This window comes from Neopsephotus bourkii, unplaced genomic scaffold (genome assembly GCF_033783945.1).
Source record: "Neopsephotus bourkii isolate Nb327-2 ecotype Australia unplaced genomic scaffold, CSIRO-AGI_Nbou_v1 NB_741, whole genome shotgun sequence".
NCBI classification, from domain to species: Eukaryota; Metazoa; Chordata; class Aves; order Psittaciformes; family Psittacidae; genus Neopsephotus; species Neopsephotus bourkii.
This window is the reverse complement of record NW_026901239.1, coordinates 2182255-2202002: the sequence shown is the minus strand read 5'-3', so window position 1 is coordinate 2202002 and position 19748 is coordinate 2182255. Positions and strand designations below refer to the sequence as shown.

Sequence of the window (19748 nt, the reverse complement as noted above, 5' to 3'; positions counted from 1 at the left end):
CCTCAAATTTTACTTGCCTCAGCAGGTTCCTTTCCAAATCCAGCTTGTGAGCCATATGCCAGCAGCCTCCTCTAGAAGCTAAACAGAAGTGAGAGGTGGTGGCTGGATGACCAGCTTCACTTGGCCACAGTCCCTTTTGTGGTTCGGACAGAAGTATCTGGTCAGTTTTTAGCTTCTTAGAGGGGTTAGGCAGAGGGGAGGGCAATCTTTTTCTTTCTTGTGTCCTCTGCCATAATTCTGCTGCCCCTTACCTTGACTATTGCGTGCTTGTGTCATCACTGCAGTTTGTATTTTGGCAAGTAACCGTTACACAAAAACTAGACCACAAGTTGAAACGAATACACCCGTAACTGAAAGGGAATCAGATTCCTTTTGTGCTTCAAGGAACAAACACACAAATAATGTTGCTCAAAAACTTACCTGCCATTTCGAGCTGGGTTTCACTTCCCAGCTAGAGCCTCTATTGAAGGGGTGATGGGATGAACAACTCGCACAAAACCTTCCAGGTGGGCTGTCTTGATTTCAGATGTGCATTATGCAAATGGGAAAAAAGGTGGTTGGTACTTACCTCCCTCTCTATCACACAGACGGTTGACTGATGACAGTCTCACTGCAACAGACATTTGGAGTTTCCAGACAATGTGTCCATGTTGCTTTGAAAAATCTTGGAAGTCTTTAAGCAGAATTACAGATTGCAGTTCATACAGGTACAGGTACCAAACTGAGAAAGCACTAGGAAAGAAGTGTGTACAACTGCAGGACAAATTAACTTTCTCTGTGGAAAGCAGAAATTGAGGTTGCATCCATTTTGCAGGCTCTACTGGAACAGCAGGTTTTCAGGAGGTGGCACCAACTCTAACCTCCACATGATGAACAACCTGGGTTTGTCCTCTAAAATGTTAATGGTGAAGATCCACTGTGACAGATGCATGAATTAGTCCAACAGAACAGCTTTTGTGAAGCACTGGGTAATCATTATCCACCAACTGAATTAGAAGTCCCAAACCAGAATTACACTCTTCACGTTTAAAAGGAAAGAACAAGAAACTACATTACTTCAAAATCAGCACCTATAAAATATTTATAATATATGCTGAAAGAGAAAACAGAGTTCAGCTCTCATTTTAGAATATTATTTATGAAGCTTCTCAACTAAGGAGGTGATCCTGCCCCTTTATTCTGCTCTCGTGAGACCTCACCTGGAGCACTGTGTGCAGTTCTGGTGTCCTCAACATAAAAAAGACATGGAACTGTTGGAACAAGTCCAGAGGAGGGCCACAAGGATGATCAGGGGAATGGAGCACCTCCCATATGAAGACAGGCTGAGAAAGTTGGGGCTGTTCAGCCTGGAGAAGAGAAGGCTGCATGGAGACCTCATAGCAGCCTTCCAGTATCCAAAGGGGGGCTATAGGGATGCTGGGGAGGGACTCTTCATTAGGGACTGTAGTGACAGGACAAGGGGTAATGGGTTAAAACTTAAACAGGGGAAGTTTAGATTGGATATAAAGAGGAAATTCTTTCCTGTTAGTGTGGTGAGGCACTGGAATAGGTTGCCCAGGGAGGTTGTGAATGCTCCATCCCTGGCAGTGTTCAAGGCCAGGTTGGACGAGGCCTTGGGTGATATGGTTTAGAGCGAGGTGTCCCTGCCCATGGCAGGGGGTTGGAACTTGATCTTAAGGTCCTTTCCAACCCTAACTATTGTATGATTCTATGATTCTAACTACCAAAGAAAAACATGCGGTGGAGGATTACCACATACTGGCATTTCTAGAATTTAAATACACTGTTTCAGGATGCACAGAAGCTGGATGACTTCACCAGCTTTGTGCTAACTGAAGTAACAGAGCACTCAAGTTCCCAGACAGACACACAGACAAGGAGAGCAGACCAACAGACAAACAAGGAACAACTGTAAAATAGTAATTAGCAAGAAAAGGCACAACTGAAGAAAGATATGGTCTGAACAGCATTTTATTTACAAACTTTTTCAAAGAGGCATAAAACCAAACTGAACCAAAATCTTAACACTGGAAGGTAAGGGAGGCATTTCGGAGCCACATTTAAGTCCTTTAAATGACATTTTGTGGTCTTCCAATCTTTATGCCTACGGATAGAGTATCTTGATCCACCCCCTTACCTAAATAAACTAGGAAATGTTTATTTAAACATTTAGATAAAACATTAAAAATGGTTTAGATTTAGATCTAATAATTTAAACATTAGAACTTAAAATCTAAGTTTTATAAGCCTTGCTATGCATTTGGACACCTCTTTGAAGGAGGGACATTCCACAGGCCTCCCGCCCAAGTTGAGGCACATGTCCTGTCTCACCCTCAGGGCAGAATGGTGGGTGGGCACTTGTTGGAAAGCAAAGGTCACATCTCCAGTGAAGGGTCTCTACTGTCTGTGCTATGCCTTCACTCAGAGCAGCTGCAATGCAGATCTCAGGTTGCAGAAGGTACCTCAAGCTTTCCTGTGGAGCAGAGAGAGGCCGGGAAATGAATTTAAACTGAAAGAGGGCAGATGTAGATTAGATATTATGAAAAAAAATCTTCACTATGAGGGTGATAAGGCCCTGGCACAGGTTGCCCACAGAAGCTGTGGCTGCCCCGTTCCTGGCGGTGTTCAAGGCCAGTTTGAATGGGGCTTGGAGCAACCTGGTCTAGTGGAAGGTGACCCTGCCCGTGGCACAGTTAGAACAAGATAGCTTTTAAGGTCTCTTCCAACCGTAATTGTTCTATGATGACTTCAGTGCTTCAATATGAAGTTTCTCCATCGATCTTCTTACCTCCAACATGGTGTGAAGAAACAATGCAGGTGTTTACATATCTTCCAACCCCTTCAGGGGAGCAGCATTTTTATTCTGTGTTGTTATGAGGCTGACCTGTAACTACAACCAACCAGATAGTTTTGTATGTAAGTTTTTCTTAAGATCAAGGTATCAATATATCTTCAATACAGAAGGTGTCATGAAGGAGAGGGAACAAGTACAGGTAAGTGGGCATTTGGGGAAAGTAGCAGAATTCACAACGCACTCCATAGATGACTACTGCTTTTGTTTTATTTGAGATCCCAAAGAATTCAAGATGATCAAAGATTAGGAAAAGTAGACTTTTCAATACATCTACATAGAATACACAAAGTTTAAACCTGTGCAAACATTAGCCTGTATGTTTCTTACTGAATTATTATTATTAATGATTACTATTACTAATAAGCTAAGATTATATATATAATACTGTTACATATATATAATAATTACTAGGATTACTATTAATAATAAGCTAAGATTTGTAGTCACTGAACTAACCACAATAAAAATTTAATTTCTAGACTCCCTAATAGTCCAGCTCTAGCCTACAATGGATTTAATTTTACAGGTAAGCTGGATACTGTAATGAGAATATGCAATTAAGTCAGAAAGTAGTCCTCAACTGACAGGTTCAGAATACAGAGAGGATCTGCCACTCTGAATCTCAGGAAGTACACACATGACAGTTTAGTCTTATGAGAGCTAAAAGAGAACAAACATCTTCTTTCTTCAGATCCAAAAGAGTGGACATGCTTTTAGCTGTACTCCTGGAGACCTCTTTTCCCAGGCTTTAGTGAGAACAGTGCTGGTATGTCTTTTCTGGGGTGGGTTCAGGGGAAGAGGAAGGAGCTTGGCACAGAAGCTTTTCCGTCATTACAGAGAAGCCTTGCCTGACAGCAGGCAGCAGTAACCTCTGCCAAGCCTGAAGAGGGCAAGGCAGTTCTGAAGACTGGTAGCAAGATCCAGACAACAATTTGGCTGCTAAACATCTTACAAATCTCTTTGTTACCTTTCAGAAGGAGACTGCTAAGGAATAGTTAATTATCAAGGTTTTCAGGAACAGCAAGATCTCTTCCTATATCACCAGCTGACCTTGTCATGACAGAGAACATCTACAGCCAGTAAAAGCAGCTTAAGTTATGACAGCTTGGCAGATACTCGCTGCTGTTAGGGAAAATTTGCCTTTTGTCCTAACTAGACAATTCGGATCTACCAAGTGTATTCTGTCTGCAGCACACATGGGATTTCCTTCCCTTAAAAGGCTGTAATTTGCAAATGAGTTTCCTAAGTCATTGTAAACAAAACAAAACAAACAACAAACCAGGAGGCAGGAAGACCACCTTTACTTAATAGGAGACCAACCTGAGTTACAAGTTTGCTTGGCAAATAAGTGAGCCCAGTGTACAACCCCCTTGTGGGATTTGCTTCAAGTATAGCTTGAATAGCATGGAAAAAGAATGCTGAATGTGGAAAAACCTACCAAATGTCCAGCAGAGGAAATACAGAATTATAGTAGTATTAGGTTTAGATAATTAAAGACCAAAGTTTCTCTCTGAGGAGAGGAACACTTTTCCTTCCAATATCCCTAATGTCTGGAAATACTGACCAGTATTGCTCAAAGCTGGAACAGAGTTGTAAGAGAACTGAAAAAAGAAGGCAGCAACAATTCAGCTCATTAAGTGATCACAGTGGTGCCACAAGGAGGATGTGGGCATATAAACAGCCCTAACAGACATGTCTTGTCTGAAGTTTTCAGAATTACTGAAACATGGACTAGGCATGTTCACTATGGCAGTGAGATACATAGAACATCCCCTTTCTTCTCCTGGCCTAGAAAAGGAACAAGTTTTTTCTATCCGGTCTGCACAATTTTTAGTATTTTTGACATTGCAAGATCTCTTGCAGTTACTGTAGGTAGCTGATGCTGAATGCAGTGAGGTGTACTCCTCCAACAATCTTTGGGGCCACAGCTACTGGAGACTACTAATAGCAATGCAGGTGCACAGACAAGATAATTCTGAAGTTTACATGATGTAGAAGGTACTCAAGGCTGCAATTTGATGAACACTGAACTTGTCAACCTGCAACTATTTCAAACTGTTTCCATGCACTCTTTGTGCAGCCACACAATTAATTAGACCATAGAACTTATCTGGCTGAAAAAAGCAGAAAATTCCCACAAAACAGCTATGCTGCCTCCCAATTTTTATAAAGGCAGTTCTGTAGCCATCAACCCAAGGCATGCTTTGCTTTATATCAGACTCCCAAGAGAGAAGTGTAGGGATCAGTGCAACATTTGCTCTTTAGCACGTGAAACCATCATTTGTGACTGCTGCAGTAAGTAAGCCTTGCTTGACGTAAGCAGGAGCTGGGTTATTTGTCAGAGGTTTTATTCCTCTTTGTTAATTTGTTCCCATTTCTGAAGATGGAAATGATCATACACCTTCATTCACACATTTTGAACCACAAAAGCTTAATTTGCATCAAATTTGTTTCCATAAACAAATTATACTGTCACTTAAGCATCCTGTCAGAAGGTGGCACTTAATTGAATATGCATCAGTTTTGTCATGATGCACCCAAAACACAAGCTTGTTGTTAAAACTGTATTAGTAAGAATGCACATAAATGATCACGTCTGCTTCAGGAATAATACAAAGTGGTCATTTTTGTAATATTCAGTGGGAAGATTTAAATGAACTTAGGTAACATGGTGTTTGTTTGTTAGTTCTGTACCTTTTGAGTTGCTGTAGCTGCCCTCTGTTCTGCCTGGTTTAGACGCCTTTGAAGCCGATTGATGTGTTCTCGATATTCCCTCATTAATTTTTTATCCTGTGGAATTGAAATATCTCATTACAAATGCAAAGTTCTTTTTATGGGATCCATACATACTGCAGTGAAAAAGCTTAGAACAAGAGTAACCTCATAAGTAGAACTGTTCACCACTTACAAGACTTAAGACATACAGCTGACACATTATATAAAGAATTTCTGGCCCAAGTATCATATCCTATGACTTTTCTAAACATAGTGATCTGCAGAGGAAGTTTTACTCACTCCATCATCTTGAAGTAAGATGCATAAAAGCTGACATTTTAATCCAGGTAATTTAGTTTACAGTATCTTAAAATGTGTTTTATTTAGCTATACTTCAACTATACTCAAACGGACAAAGACTACACTAGGTAATATGAACGAGATAATAAACTTGCTACAGATCTGTTCTCTTCAGCAAAGGGTCTGTATAAAGTCTTTCAGAACTATATTTTACTTACAAAAATCTATCCTTGCATCAGCCCCATTTTTCTTCTCTAAATAATCTAGCATTACAAAAAACAACACTGGAGGACTTACCCTGATTAGAACTACATGTTATCCTGGATTTATGAGGCTGACAGGATAGCTGTTTTCTAAAGTGGCCATTATTTATTGAACAATGCAATTCCAAAACAACCTTGCCATTAATCTTTAATGGATACTGCTACATACATATAAGCATATACAGTGTAAATTCTCCTATACACATAGTATGCTGAGAATGTGGTATCTCTTCATATACTACATTATCCACAAAACGGTGCCTTCTCCTTTGTAGAGGTATGTGTGCATAGACAGGCACAAGTGACTTTGGAGATATTTCCTGTACTGTCTAAAATTGCCAGATTATGAACCTTGAAAGATGATCTCTCTTTATCTTTCCTTGTAATTTGAGAGTGAAGGTCATTTGCCCTGCCATTTCAACATGTCAGCAGAAACAGTGGGGTTTTCCTGTTATGACTACTTCTGTCAAAAAATCCTTAGTTTTTAACAAGCCATCAACATACCTCACCTCAATAGGTTTCTGTTATTTATCCTAATGTACATGCACCAGCTTGCAACTGAAAGTAGTTGTCATATCAGTCAATCTTACCTCGGTTGCCTTTTCATTTGCAACTTCCAGTTGAGAAATGAGCTCCTGGTTACAAATTTTTTGTTGACTTAGCTCTCTTCTATTAATCAAAAGTAAAGATGGTGATTAACAAACATTAGTGCATCAGTTATTGGAATATAATTTCATATGTTACTTTCTTGCAGTTTAGGGCTTATGGTGTATTTTTAATTACAACATTCCTCTTAAAACATTGATTTCAAAAGCAGTACACAGTTAGAACTGTTTTATGATGTGATTCAAAACTATAATGCCAGAGGAATAGGATGTACCCAACACGACTTTGTCAAGAGCATTTGACACTTTACTTTTTCTTTACTGAATCTTATTTTGCAAGAACATTACCAAATATATTGTAAATATAAGGTATGTTAACAGAGTGCATCCAATATTTAGAACAACATGTTAATTAATGTCCTATAAGTAGACTTCAGTATGGACATTATTGAAGGTGGCCTGCCTGCCTGCCTCACACTGAACACATAAAAGAAACCAGTTTAACCGTGTCCACGTAAGGAAGTGTGATGGCTACTGAGCCAGTTGATTCATTCTGATTGTTAACCCTCCCCCAGTCATGAGACTTTAAAACTGAGCAGTAACCCCAACTGCTGAATAATCACATCAGGCCCTACTCCATATTGTCTTTATTATGTGAGTAGGAAACAAAAGGTAAGCTTTAGCATTTTGGCAGACAGGTGATAAATCCGCCAGCTGTATCAAGCACGTTCTGCAAAGCTTTCATATAACATATATGACATGTGCCAGCTGTTTTTTCAGTTGAATTATACTATGCTTCAGTTACTCTTAGTAATTACGAATTTTGTATACTGCCAGTACCTGCAGCTGTCTCTCATCCTGTTATTTTTTTGCTTTAAACGAGCATCTTGAAATAAGCAGCTATAGCTGCCAAACATTACAGAAGTATAGCCAAGAATAATGTTTTAGAAATGGAAGAAACTTCATCTCAAGATGCTGTGCAACTCAGTGTACTGTACAGGATGTTGGGACGAGGAGAAGGCAGTGCTGGCCAGCACTTCATGCACAGGCACCAAAAAAGGTCATCCTTCAGAGGCAAATTCTTTTCAATTATGGAAGAGATAAAACTGAGAACTCCAAAACCCACACACGGCTACTGCTGAGTCAGGGACTAAATGTGACACAGAAATGTTTCACAAGCAGAAACTGGAACAAAAACACCCTAAATAGCTGCAAAGATGACTTAAGCTAAGCAAAAGATGCAGTATGGCAAGGATTCCCTTTTTTTAAGTACTGACAATCATAATTTAAGTGAAAATAAAAAGAACCCCAAAGCCGTTCAGTATAGTTGGTTCAAACGTAATGGATTCATGTTACAAGAAATATTTTGAATTTCCCCCCCCAAAAATAGTTGTATCTTATTGCTAGGGAACAGTGGCACATGGATAAAATTGTTACTTTACTGACTGATTCATACCACGTACTAGTACCCAATTTTATTACTTTTTTATTAAAGAGTTAAGATTTCAGAAGCTCCTCAAATGCTTTGTTACATGGAATTAACTTCTACTTAGTCTCTTTCTCATTTAAACCTACATTTATAAATTCTCTTGGGTACTGTTTGTTTTGTAGATTTAGTTTCTATTTCTAAAAAGAGAACAGACTTCTGTATACCTATTACTACTCCTACTCAGGCTAAAATGTACGTTAGTTGAGCAACCACCCACAGGTCTAACAGACCAAAGTAATATTCGTAGCAGTTGACAGAACTGTCAATTTCCTGTAAAGTTTTCAAGTTTCAAGGATCTACCTTTTTCCCATCTGCAGTTTTCCAGATCTACTCCACCCAAGAGCATTTTGTGGATAATTCACTTATCTGATTGAATACAAGACTTGGCTTATCCATGTGAATCTGGTTCTGATCCCTGGTACAACCAGAATTATGTTCAACAAAAAATGCTCTTGGTGTTGGCTACAGGTGAAGAGTTTGGTAAGGGCTTAATGTATAACCAGTGGTTACCTGCAAAATCCTCTCTCAATTGCCCCAGTTCTTACCTTCATTCTCAGGATTAAAACAGAGAGATATACGAAAAATACTAATATGCCAATTCAAAAGGATTAACCATCTATTACCACCCGTATTACAACTTCTTTTCTGTTTAGTTGTTTAACCTGCTTACGTACAGATGAGTCAAAGTGGACTTTACAGAATGAATGATTTGCCCTTATTTTTAAACCTGCATAGAGTCTTTTACATTTTCTTTTAGTAAATGCTGGCTGATGCAATTACCCTGTTTTTTGCTTAAATAGTGTTGTCAGAACTCTCTCACCCCTTCTCAATCTATCCTGTATTCTTTTGCTACTGAAGTTTGTTTCCTTTCAATGTAAAAATTTCCTAAATGCTCCTCTGGTTTTGCTGATTTCAGTTTCTCTCTATGCTCTCATTTACTCAGCTGAAGTCTGAAGAACTATACTGCTTTATACATGATTCTGTAAAGGTAACAAGAACAGTCCTACACAGTCTCTTCCTCCCAGATATAGCCATAGGAATAAATTTTCTAGATTACAGTACGTGAGTGAAAGCAAGAGCCTTTAAAAGTATGTGCATGTATTTCTCAATTATTTAAAAAGTGAATTCTTGCCAATGACAAGAAAATAAGCTGCAAACAGTCAGTACTGATTTTTTTTTAATTTTTTTTACCACGGCTGTCAAAGGCAGATCACCTACATCCTTTGCAGTTTTAGGACATTCAAAATGACAGTGATCTGAGAGCTTACAACTTCACAACTGGAAGCTTTACAACCTGTAAATCAGCACCAAAAATGTGGATGGCATGTATCTCGTCAAATTCACACAAATTTGTGAGGAAGTGACACTGAAGATCAAAATAACTTATTCAACATTAAATCTAATTCTGATTTGGTTATTTAGATAACCTCAATAACGTTCCAGATAGAGGGGGAGAAAAAGAAATGGAAACTCAAGTATGTGTCAGTTACTAATTCATGAACTATATGTAGTAGTTAAAATATTCACCAAGATTTAAAAGCTCTTTTTGTGTTATGAAAAAAAATTACCCTGAGAAATTTACTAAATTTATAGGATTTCTGTACTTCTCTCCTTACTGTTTTCCATTTAAACCCTTAAACGAATGTGAAAGATTATTTTTTGTGTCTCAGAAGCTCACTTCATTCTACTTATTATTCCTAGTCAGAACTGAACTGGTGGTTCAATCTCAGACCCTTGCAGAGATACAGCTATTAAAATATAAGCCTGTTGAAACACAGCAAGTAACCAAACCAATTCAACTAAAATTAAATGTTAATATGCAGTTCTGTCTCCGAATCCACATTTCTGTCCTTTGGTATTGAGGTGAATTGACCCAGATGGCAGGTGAGCCCTCACCCCCTCACTCACTCTCTCCCCCACCAGAGGACAGGGGGACAGAACTGGAATGGTACCTGTGAGAAAATTACTCATGGGCCATGAGAATGACAGTAAGTAAAGGGGAAAAAAAAAGGACGCAAAAGCAATCACTCCTCACCAGCAGAGCAATAGCAAGCCAGTGTGAACACAACAGCTACCTTGGAAGCACTTCCACCCAGTTTTACTGGTGAACATGACATCATATGGTGTGGGATATCACTTTGGTCAGCTGGGGTCAGCTATCTCACTATGTCCCCTCCCAGCATCTTGCCTACCACTACTCTCCTTCCTGGGGGAGCACAGTGAGAAACAGAAAAGGGCTTGACCCTGTATTAGGACTGTTCAGCCGCAGCTAAAACATCACTGTTATTGACACTACTTTGGTCACAGACCTAAACCATGGCATGCACTACAGAGGTTGCTATAAAGAAAATGAACTCCATCCCAGTCAAACCCCACATAGGTCTTTAAGAAGTATTAAATTCACCTTGATTTAAAATACAAAATTCCCCCAAAATTAATCTGACAGTAATAATTTCTATATGTGTTCATAAACACATATAACCAGTTCTAGATTTTTTTACATATATGCACTCTTAGAGAGAGAAACAGCCTAAATTCAGTAGAAAAGCCTTGGGGCAACCCATCTTTAAATAAGAGTGCTACACTACTTTTTTTACAACCTTTAACAGCAATCACTCATTTAAATAACTATTTTATAATTGTAAATATTTGCTATCTCAGTTCACTTCAGTAAATGTTATTAGAACTCAAAGTACATCTAAAATGGATGCAACCAAAAGCAAGAACAGCTTTGTTTCATACTCTACCAGACCAGATATTTTGCAGGAATAAACAATAAACACTAGTCAGGAGGTGTTAGCCTGGCTGCCAAGAGCAACATTTTTCTTTGGAATGAGTATCTATGTTGCAAGAAGCTCTGACCTTCTTAGTTACCTTCAAGGTTGACTTTCAGCACAAGTATGTTGAAGCAAAATTGGTTCCTTGCCCTTTTGCAAGGTGAGAGTGAGGTCTACTACCAATAAATCCTTCTAAAAGTGTACAGCATCTCAAGACGCTTAGAGAGAAGAAACCTCTTCTCATAAATGAAGACTGCAACGTATTTTTTATGAAGAAAATGGTGGAATTTAGTCTACAAGTATTCAATGCATTGCCAAGCCTTATTTTTTGATTTCAAGTTCAGTCTTACAGGCAATGATTGTGATTGATTTGAACTGTGACCTAGAGATCCAAGAAAGCACAGAATAATTTTCAGTGAAGCCTAAAAGGATCATTTTATTTTTCAACATTATCTACAGGTTTTTCTCTGATCTACTACATTCTTGTATTATTAAAAGAAATAAGAAAATCATCACGCTGCAGCTACAGGTTGCAAAATTTGCTTTTCCTTCTTATGTCTTCTTCCTTTTTTAATTTTTAATTGAAAAAAATCACCTAACACTCCCTGATGTTGCTTCAGTACTTAGAATTATTATTTAATGCCTCCTTTATGCATATGGATTACACCTCACAAAGCAACACACTGCAGACTTAAAAGATGACAAAAGAGCAGCACAGAATATGTGAAAGTTAGCTGCTGTTGCTGGGAAGTTCATAAAGAAGCCAAAAGGTTTCAGACACCTTCACCTGGAAAAAGAAAGTAATGAGGATAGAAGTGAAAACCAGGAAGAGATCATGACTTCAAGCCAAAAAAATAGGAAACACCTACAGTAACAAACAGGACACTGACTCAATGCTTATGAGAGCGGCACTTACTGCAAAATTCTGGTGAAACGCAATATAAAATGCTTTTTTTATGTAAACTACCACCCCAGTATACCCATATATGACTTTTTTTGGAAGTTTATGATCTCCTGAAAAACCTTCACTTATAAAGCGCATTACTATGCCAACCACTTCCAGATAAGGAACAAAATTGCACTGACTCTAGCTTTCTGATCCTGGCTTCTGTAGTTTCAGTAATTTTGTTTGCTTCTTCTTTCCATTGATTTGTTGCTTTTTTCTGGGCTAATAACAGACACGTAAGTTCAGCAGTAGACTTCTGATTGCTGTCTTCCATTTCCTTAAGTCGAGCTTCATATCCATGTTTTTTCACATCATGCTCATGTTCCATTGTGCTTATCTAGAAAAAATACAATTCGGGTACAATCAAGTCTCTAACTTTTTTCCTCCCAATACTTAAGTTCAATTTATAAACATTTGTTGAAAGCATGTAACAGAATAATTAAACATGTAATTATATGCTCAAAGGCATATAAGCTCCCAAGGCCAATTTAAGCAAATACTATAACTGACAATGAATGATAATGAGCTGTGTATGCTTATTTGGGAAACAATCTTTAACCTTCTCTCTTGAGTTTTCTTCAAAGAAACGCATTCTTTCTTTTTCATCTAGCTAAAATGTATCAGGAATTTCTTAACTGGATCTAAAATCCTTGTATGTCACAGGAAAATGAAAACAATAAATCTTGTCTATGACTATAATGGAAGCCTGTCTTGATTATAAAAAGAGAAAGACAAAGATCTGGTATATGTTTTATAACTGCCACAAGTTAAAACTATAACTATTACAAGACTGATTCTTTGCTTTTAAACTGCATTTGACTAAAGGGTTCTGGAGCTGTAGCAAGATTTCCTATTTAATTTGTCTGCTTCCTTTATCTTGTGGTGCAAAGTGGAAACCAGACTTGAGATGATCCCCACTCATAACTTGTAAAACTGCTTACCGAAGTCTTCTTAATTGCTGCAGGTTCTTACATCCCTCTGCAATATCTTTACGCTTATGCAGTTAAGAGCAGAGGGGAAAGTACCAGCTTTGTATGACTAGAAAGCACACCAAGGTTTGAAGCTGTTATTTGCTCTAGAAGCTAAAGGTACAATGAGTCTGCTGAGGTTACTATTAATTCATTCTAGCACCATCAGTCTGTTCAGGTACATTTAATGGAACACATTCAAAAAGAAAAATCTTTCAGCTTATTATCTTGTTTGCAACTATTCGTAAAGAAGAATGTTCTCTGTTCAGAAAATACAGGGTCAATGTTTGACAACCACGGTATTAAATTATTTATTAGCTGCACACTGCACTGACAACATGGTGGACATAGAACTAGAGGAACACTCTACACTGAAAGTTATACAGAGATTTGTAACACATTACAGACAGATAAATGAAGATCTGGAATTGATATAAATGAAATCACTTGAAGGGTTATTATTTAATTATTATATTATTTAATCTTATCATCTTAAACAAAGTACATTTGGGATTGTCCTGGGTTTAGCAGTGGCAGTCGTTTTTCTTGGTAGCTGGTGCAGGCTGTGTTTTGACTTCGCTGGGAACAAGCTGAAAAAAATGATGTTTTGTTTGGCCACTGTGAGCCTCATGCTCTGCCAGGGAGGAGGGAAGCCGGAGGAACAGGACAGGACACCTGACCCAAACTGACCAAAGAGTATTCCATACCACAGCACGTCATGCCCAGGAGGAACTGGGAGTACCCGGAAGGCGGGCTGCAGGGTTGAGGAGGTATCGGTCTGCGGGCGGGCAAGTTACTCCCTGGTGATGGGGTGTTGTATCTCTTCCCTTGTTATTTCCTTATCATTACTACTATTGGTGGTAGCAGTAGAAACCAACAAACCACCAACCCAACACCACCCCCCCCCCCCAAAACAAAAAAAACAACCCACCCCACACACAAACACCACCCCCCCCCCCCCACCCCCCCCCCCCCCACCAACCAAACCCAACCCCACCAACAACCAACAACACCCAACCCCACAAAAGCCAAGGCCCGTGGAGAAGCCGAGCCCCGTGGCCAAGCCCAGCCCCATGACGGCCGAGAGCATTCCCCGGAAGCCGCCCGCCAAGCCCCAGGAGGATGCAGGAGACCCCGCAGCATTTCCCAGCAAGGCAGAGGAGGAAGATCTGGACTCAGAAAAGGAGAAGCTGGTGGTGGGAGAGCCGGCAAGCACAGCAGCTACACCAGCCCCAGTGACAAGTACAGCAGCATTGTTTGAGAGTTCTGAAGGTTTTGAATGGCCTTTGGGTATCCTTGGGACCTGCCTGCTGACTGTGATGGGGATCAGCATGTTGGCATACACACAGAGTGTGTTTTACCCACCACCATTTTGTCTGATCTCAAAAGTTAAGCAGAGTCGGGTTTGGGTCTTGTCTGGGGTTAGACGACGATATGGGAGGACCAAGAGGTTTCCCCAAAGGCCGGACAGCCATGAGTGGCTGGGTGTGTGGGACAGTATGGGCAAGTATCTAGTCCACTGGGCCCCTCCAGTGCTTTGGAAGCGCTGGAGATGGAAGGCAGCTGTGTGGAGTCCCCAGCTACAAGCTGCAGAAACTGCTGAAGGGGACAGTGAATTATTTTGAGCCTGGTGGGCCCATGACCCTTAAGGTCATCAGAGCAGAGATGCAACATAGAGATGGACTCATGATCGAGGGGTGGACTTAGCAATGGATAATATTGCCCAGGTTATTCATGTGTGTGAACACTGCACACAGCCTCTCCTGCTCTGAAAGACCGTTACAAGAGATGGAGCCTGACATCATGGACCAGATGGACTCAGCAGCTTTATAGGGACTAGTCCAGGCACTAAGATAGAAGTGCACTGAGATCAGAGTGATGGTATATTGAAAATGTGGGATCTGAGCATGATGTGAATGGTATGGAATAAGGGGTGGATAATGTCCTGGGTTTAGCAGTGGCAGTCGTTTTTCTTGGTAGCTGGTGCAGTGCTGTGTTTTGACTTTTGGGCTGGGAACAGAGCTGGAAAAAATGATGTTTTGGTTTGGCCAAGGACTCTGTGAGCCTCATGCTCTGCCAGGGAGGAGGGAAGCGGGAGGAAGCAGAGACAGGACACCTGACCCAAACTGACCAAAGAGGTATTCCATACCACAGCACGTCATGCCCAGCAGGTAACGGAGAGGGCTAAGTGGACTGCAGGGTTGGAGGAGGTATCGGTTGGTGCTTGGTGCTGGGGGGGGTGAGTTATCGGCCACCTGGTGATGAGGTCTTGTATTCTCTTCCCTTGTTATTTCCTTTATCATTACTATTATTGGTGGCAGCAGTAGTGATTTGTGTTACACCTTAGTTACTAAACTGTTCTTATCTCAACCCCTGGGAGTTGCATTCTTTCTGATTCTCCTCTCCGTCCCTCCAGGAGTAGGGGGAGGGCAAGAAGGTGGGGAGTGGGTGAACAAGCTGTCTGGCTGGGGTTAAACCACGACAGGGATCTTCTTATACATATTAAACCAAAATTTAATTGGCAGAGATTGAGTTACCTAATAGATTCTGAGGAAACAATGCTACAATTAAATTGATTTTAAGCAGAAACCAGGAAGCATTCTTGAAACTTTCTTCCTTAAGGTAAACTTTAAATGATTTTCTCTTAGAACTGCTGCCTTATCAAGTAATTATCAGTCAGGTTAAAGTAAAACTAACATATAAACCATACCTTTATGTTAGCTTTTCGTTGAGCCTCTATGACCTGTTTTCTCAAGTCCTCCATTTCTTTTTGCAACTGTTCATTCTCTTGCTGAAGCTTTAGACTTTGTTCACTGATAGAGACACTCTTTTCTCTTTCTGATTTCAAAGTGCTTTGCAAATTACAGACAACTTCCTGGGAACTGGATTTCTCCTCCTCAAAGCTGAAACAGAAGAAATGTCTTGTTTGAACTCAAGAATTGAGCAACCACCACACAAGAGGAAAAAAAAAATAAAAAAAAAAAATCTGGGACATATCTTAGGTCTGATCCAGTACAGCTGTTCCTGTTTCTTCCTGAAAGTTGGTATCAGCTCAGCATGTTTAACGGTTGACAGCTAGAACTATACACAGGTCAGCAAAGAATTTTATCCTGATGGAATTCATAAAACCAATCTAATGGTGTAACAATCTTAGTAAAATGATGTCAAACAAAAGATTTTAATTTTTACCACATTTCCTGATTCCCAGCTGAGGATTACTCTGGTAAAGGGGCCTACAAGGGTGCTGGAGAGGGACTCTTCAACAGGGACTGTAGTGACAGGACAAGTGGAAATGGGTTCAAACAGCAGAAGCTTAGGTTACACATAAGGAGGAAGGTCTTTACTGTGAGGGTGGTGAGGTACTGAACAGGTTGCCCAAGGAAGTGGTAAATGCTCCATCTCTGGCAGTGTTCAAGGACAGGCTGATTAGAGCCTTGAGCGACATGGTTTAGAGTAAGGCATCCCTGCCCATGGCAGGGGGGCTGGAACTAGATGATCTAAAGGTCCTGTCCAACCTTGACTATTCTATGATTCTATGATTGAGGATGATCAGAGTACAGAAATGACTAAAGCGTCTAGAGAATCATGTATTTTCATGCTGAAAACTACAACCTCTTCTAAAAATGTGTAATGTTAGCTCTGAACACATACCTGAAACTCAGTATGCTATGTAAACAGTGTTCTGCATGTACTAGGAGATACCTCACTGTAGATGAATTTATTATAAGTTATTCCTGAGTATTTCATACTTTTCCTACAAACAGTATTTAAAAACAGTGAGAGTCCAAATAATATACTATTTTCTTTTTTATTTTGGGGGGGGGAGTGTGTGTAAAAAAATTGCTTACAATTCTTATCTCATAAAGATCTTTCATTCTATAGAACATTATCACCTTTAATTCTTTTACAGCGATTCATAATTGCCCTTGCTTCAGAATTGTGGTATCTGGATACTATTCCTGTCACTGGTTAAAAAGATGTAACAAAAACCTAACACATAATAACACTTAAAATACTCAAGACATAATTTCCATTGTTTTCCATGCTGATTTCTGTTACATCTGTTACTTACTTCATTTCCAGCTGTTTCAGTTTATTTTGTGTTGTCTGAAGAGTGAGCTGAAGGTCATCTATTGTAGTCTCTGCACGTAAGTACTTCTGATGCAGCTGCTCTAGTTTTCTGTTGTCAGATTCATATCCTTCGTCTTCCCTGTAAATCTGAAGAATAAGCTTATATGTAACATCATTTTTACCTTGCACTGGTGACTGGCAGTGTAATACTGTGGTACAGCATAGTATTGTAGTGATAGGATAAGAGGTTCAAACTTAAACAGGGGAAGTTCAGGTTGAATAAAAGGAAGAAATTCTTAACTGTGCAGGTGGTGAGGCACTGAAAAGGTTGCCCAAAGAAGTGGCAAATGCTCCTTCCCTGGCAGTGTTTGAGGCCAGGCTGGTCAGAGCCTTGGGCGACATGGTCTAGAGGGGCAGGGGGTTGGACCTAGATGATCTTAAGGTCCTTTCCAACCCTGACTATTCTATGATTCTATGATACTGACAAGAAGGCTATTTATTCCTCATTGCATCTTACTTTCCAGTCACTTAAAACAAAACTGAATTTAAGTTTTGAACAAAATTTATTATTGCTGCTACTTGGGAAAAGAAGTTTCCAAAGGTCTGGCATCCATTAATTTTTCTGTCTATTAAGCTTAATTGGAATATGTGCCAACATTCTTTCAGATTATGTCAAACATCTCTTCTTTCACTTTTTATCCTTTCCAAAAAACCCTCTTTTTCAGTTTAGTATTACAGCTTTAAAATGCTTTCTGGATTACATAAAATCCTGAACTTAAAATGACTGCATGAAAATTTACAATTAAGAAAATCTACTCCAAGAATCAAGTAAGAAAATTAAGGAAAAACAAGCCATGAGAAATGGGAAAAAATTATGTATCTTTTCCTTCTGAAAAGTGATCTTAAATGTGATGTAAAAAAGCATGCAGCTGCCTTACCTTTTCAAGTTCTGCTTCTACTGCTCTCTTTTCTCTAACAGCTCGTTCAATTTGACACTGTTTTTCTCCACATTCCTGTTTTTCAAAAGTCATTTTAAGATAAATCTAATAAAAAAAATCCTCTAAAAATTCAAGAAGTGTCAAAGCTTAAAACCAGCCATTGTAAATGTAATTCTTTCTGCTGATATGAATGCATTAGATTATAATTACCTGCTCATTATTTTCTCTATAGGATCAGCCTCATTCATAATACAGACCAAGACATGTAAAATGAAAGCTTTTTAAAAGAAATTTAACCCATACATTGTGCATATGCACTGAGCTCTTTCTGTCTCCCATACGATTTGTTACAAGTGCTTGGTTCATTCAAGAATGTGATGACTGTAATGCATAGATTTTCTCTTAGCATGTTTATCAGCTTTCATATACTTCATTTCTACATACCCAACTACAGATATGATATGGTAGAGATACTCAGCTTTCCATGCTTTATCCATGAAACAAACAGGAATACCTAAGAAATGCCATCACATGGGAAATATTTTCTAGAGCACAGAAACTCACTGACTTGATGCTTGTGAACTAAACCTACATCAAGAACACAAAGAAATGGGTGGATCTGCAGAACTGCATAATTTTATGCACAGACAGTCAAATTTTCAGGGAAGGTAAGGTACGCATAAGGCATATATGGGTATATGCAGGTATATGCATAAGGCAAATCTGTACATTAAAAATGAAGTTTCAAACCAAATACGCTTTATACCTAAATATGAATCTCTGCACCAACTACTACGAGACTGCACACAACCACTTTTGTCAAGTAATGTGATAGGCACTCTGTATATAATATCTGGAGTTATGAAGGATATACAGTAATAAAACACAGACCTAGACAATTACCCATTATTCATATTTTAGTTGACTGCATTTTAACCAGAATTTAGCATTCTACTTCATCAACAAAAACTAGAAATCACAAACATTTTGCTATCAAAAATACTTTCATCAGACAACACCATACCATCTGAAGAGCTGAAAGTTCTTCTTCTAGTCGAGAAATCTGCACCTTATACTGCTTCTTTGCCATGTCTACCTGTGATCAAAGCCGAAGTAGCACACAAACCCATGAAATATTTTTCCATCTTGTTTTTTTAATATATATATAAATATACATATTTATATATATATTCTATATGTGCTGCATATATATAAAAATATCTTGGATTGCAATAACTGACAAATCTTATACAAATGTTAGAAGAATGTTTATTATAAACCCATACTTGTTAAAAAAAAAAAAAATGGCAGAAAGGAAGACATCACAACAAGGCCTTATAGAAAGAACACTAATTCTATCAAGAAAGCTGCTATTAGGCGCAAGATATTTGCAATTTGTGTAACAAGACATTTTTAGATCACATAAAATAAGTACTTGTTAATACCTGGAGAAACATGACAACTCATGGTTTAAAATTTTACTTTCTGTGCTTTTGATAGATTCACTTTTACTGAGACAATTTCAAAATAAGAAATAGGACATTTCTAAGCTTCTAAATTCTATTCAGTAAAGTACTGTCATAACTAAAGTGGTTATCCTAGTTGCTCTTTAGCTCTTGTACTTCCTCCGAACCACTTATGAAAGTTTTAAGTAAGCCATGCAATTTTTCTGACATTTCAGGTAACCATAAATGGAAAGCACAAACTTTATCGTCATAGGATCTGAAAATTTAGGTAGTATGTTCCTGACACCTCTTGAAATTAAAGGATTGGAAAGAAAAATAATCCTTTCATCCCTATACAGTACACAGGCACATTGCAT

General features: G+C 38.9%; 1 protein-coding gene across 4 annotated transcripts in view; it reads right to left on the bottom strand.

Moving 5' to 3' along the window:
- Positions 1 to 2096: 2096 nt before the first annotated feature.
- Positions 2097 to 19748, bottom strand: part of SCLT1 (sodium channel and clathrin linker 1) — a 35143-nt gene continuing 17491 nt past the window's right edge. For 2 of the 4 annotated variants that reach the window (XM_061354667.1, XM_061354668.1), the window contains 8 exons: positions 18951 to 19022; positions 17927 to 18001; positions 16990 to 17135; positions 15628 to 15820; positions 12090 to 12286; positions 6723 to 6801; positions 5549 to 5644; positions 2675 to 2884 (listed from right to left, as the gene is read on the bottom strand). In XM_061354667.1, the coding sequence (XP_061210651.1) occupies positions 2822 to 2884; positions 5549 to 5644; positions 6723 to 6801; positions 12090 to 12286; positions 15628 to 15820; positions 16990 to 17135; positions 17927 to 18001; positions 18951 to 19022 (921 nt within the window). In that variant the 3' untranslated portion in view covers positions 2675 to 2821. Of the gene's footprint in view, positions 2510 to 2673; positions 2885 to 5548; positions 5645 to 6722; positions 6802 to 12089; positions 12287 to 15627; positions 15821 to 16989; positions 17136 to 17926; positions 18002 to 18950; positions 19023 to 19748 lie in introns of those variants that run through there. The other 2 variants (XM_061354669.1, XM_061354670.1) reach the window with 2 other exon arrangements.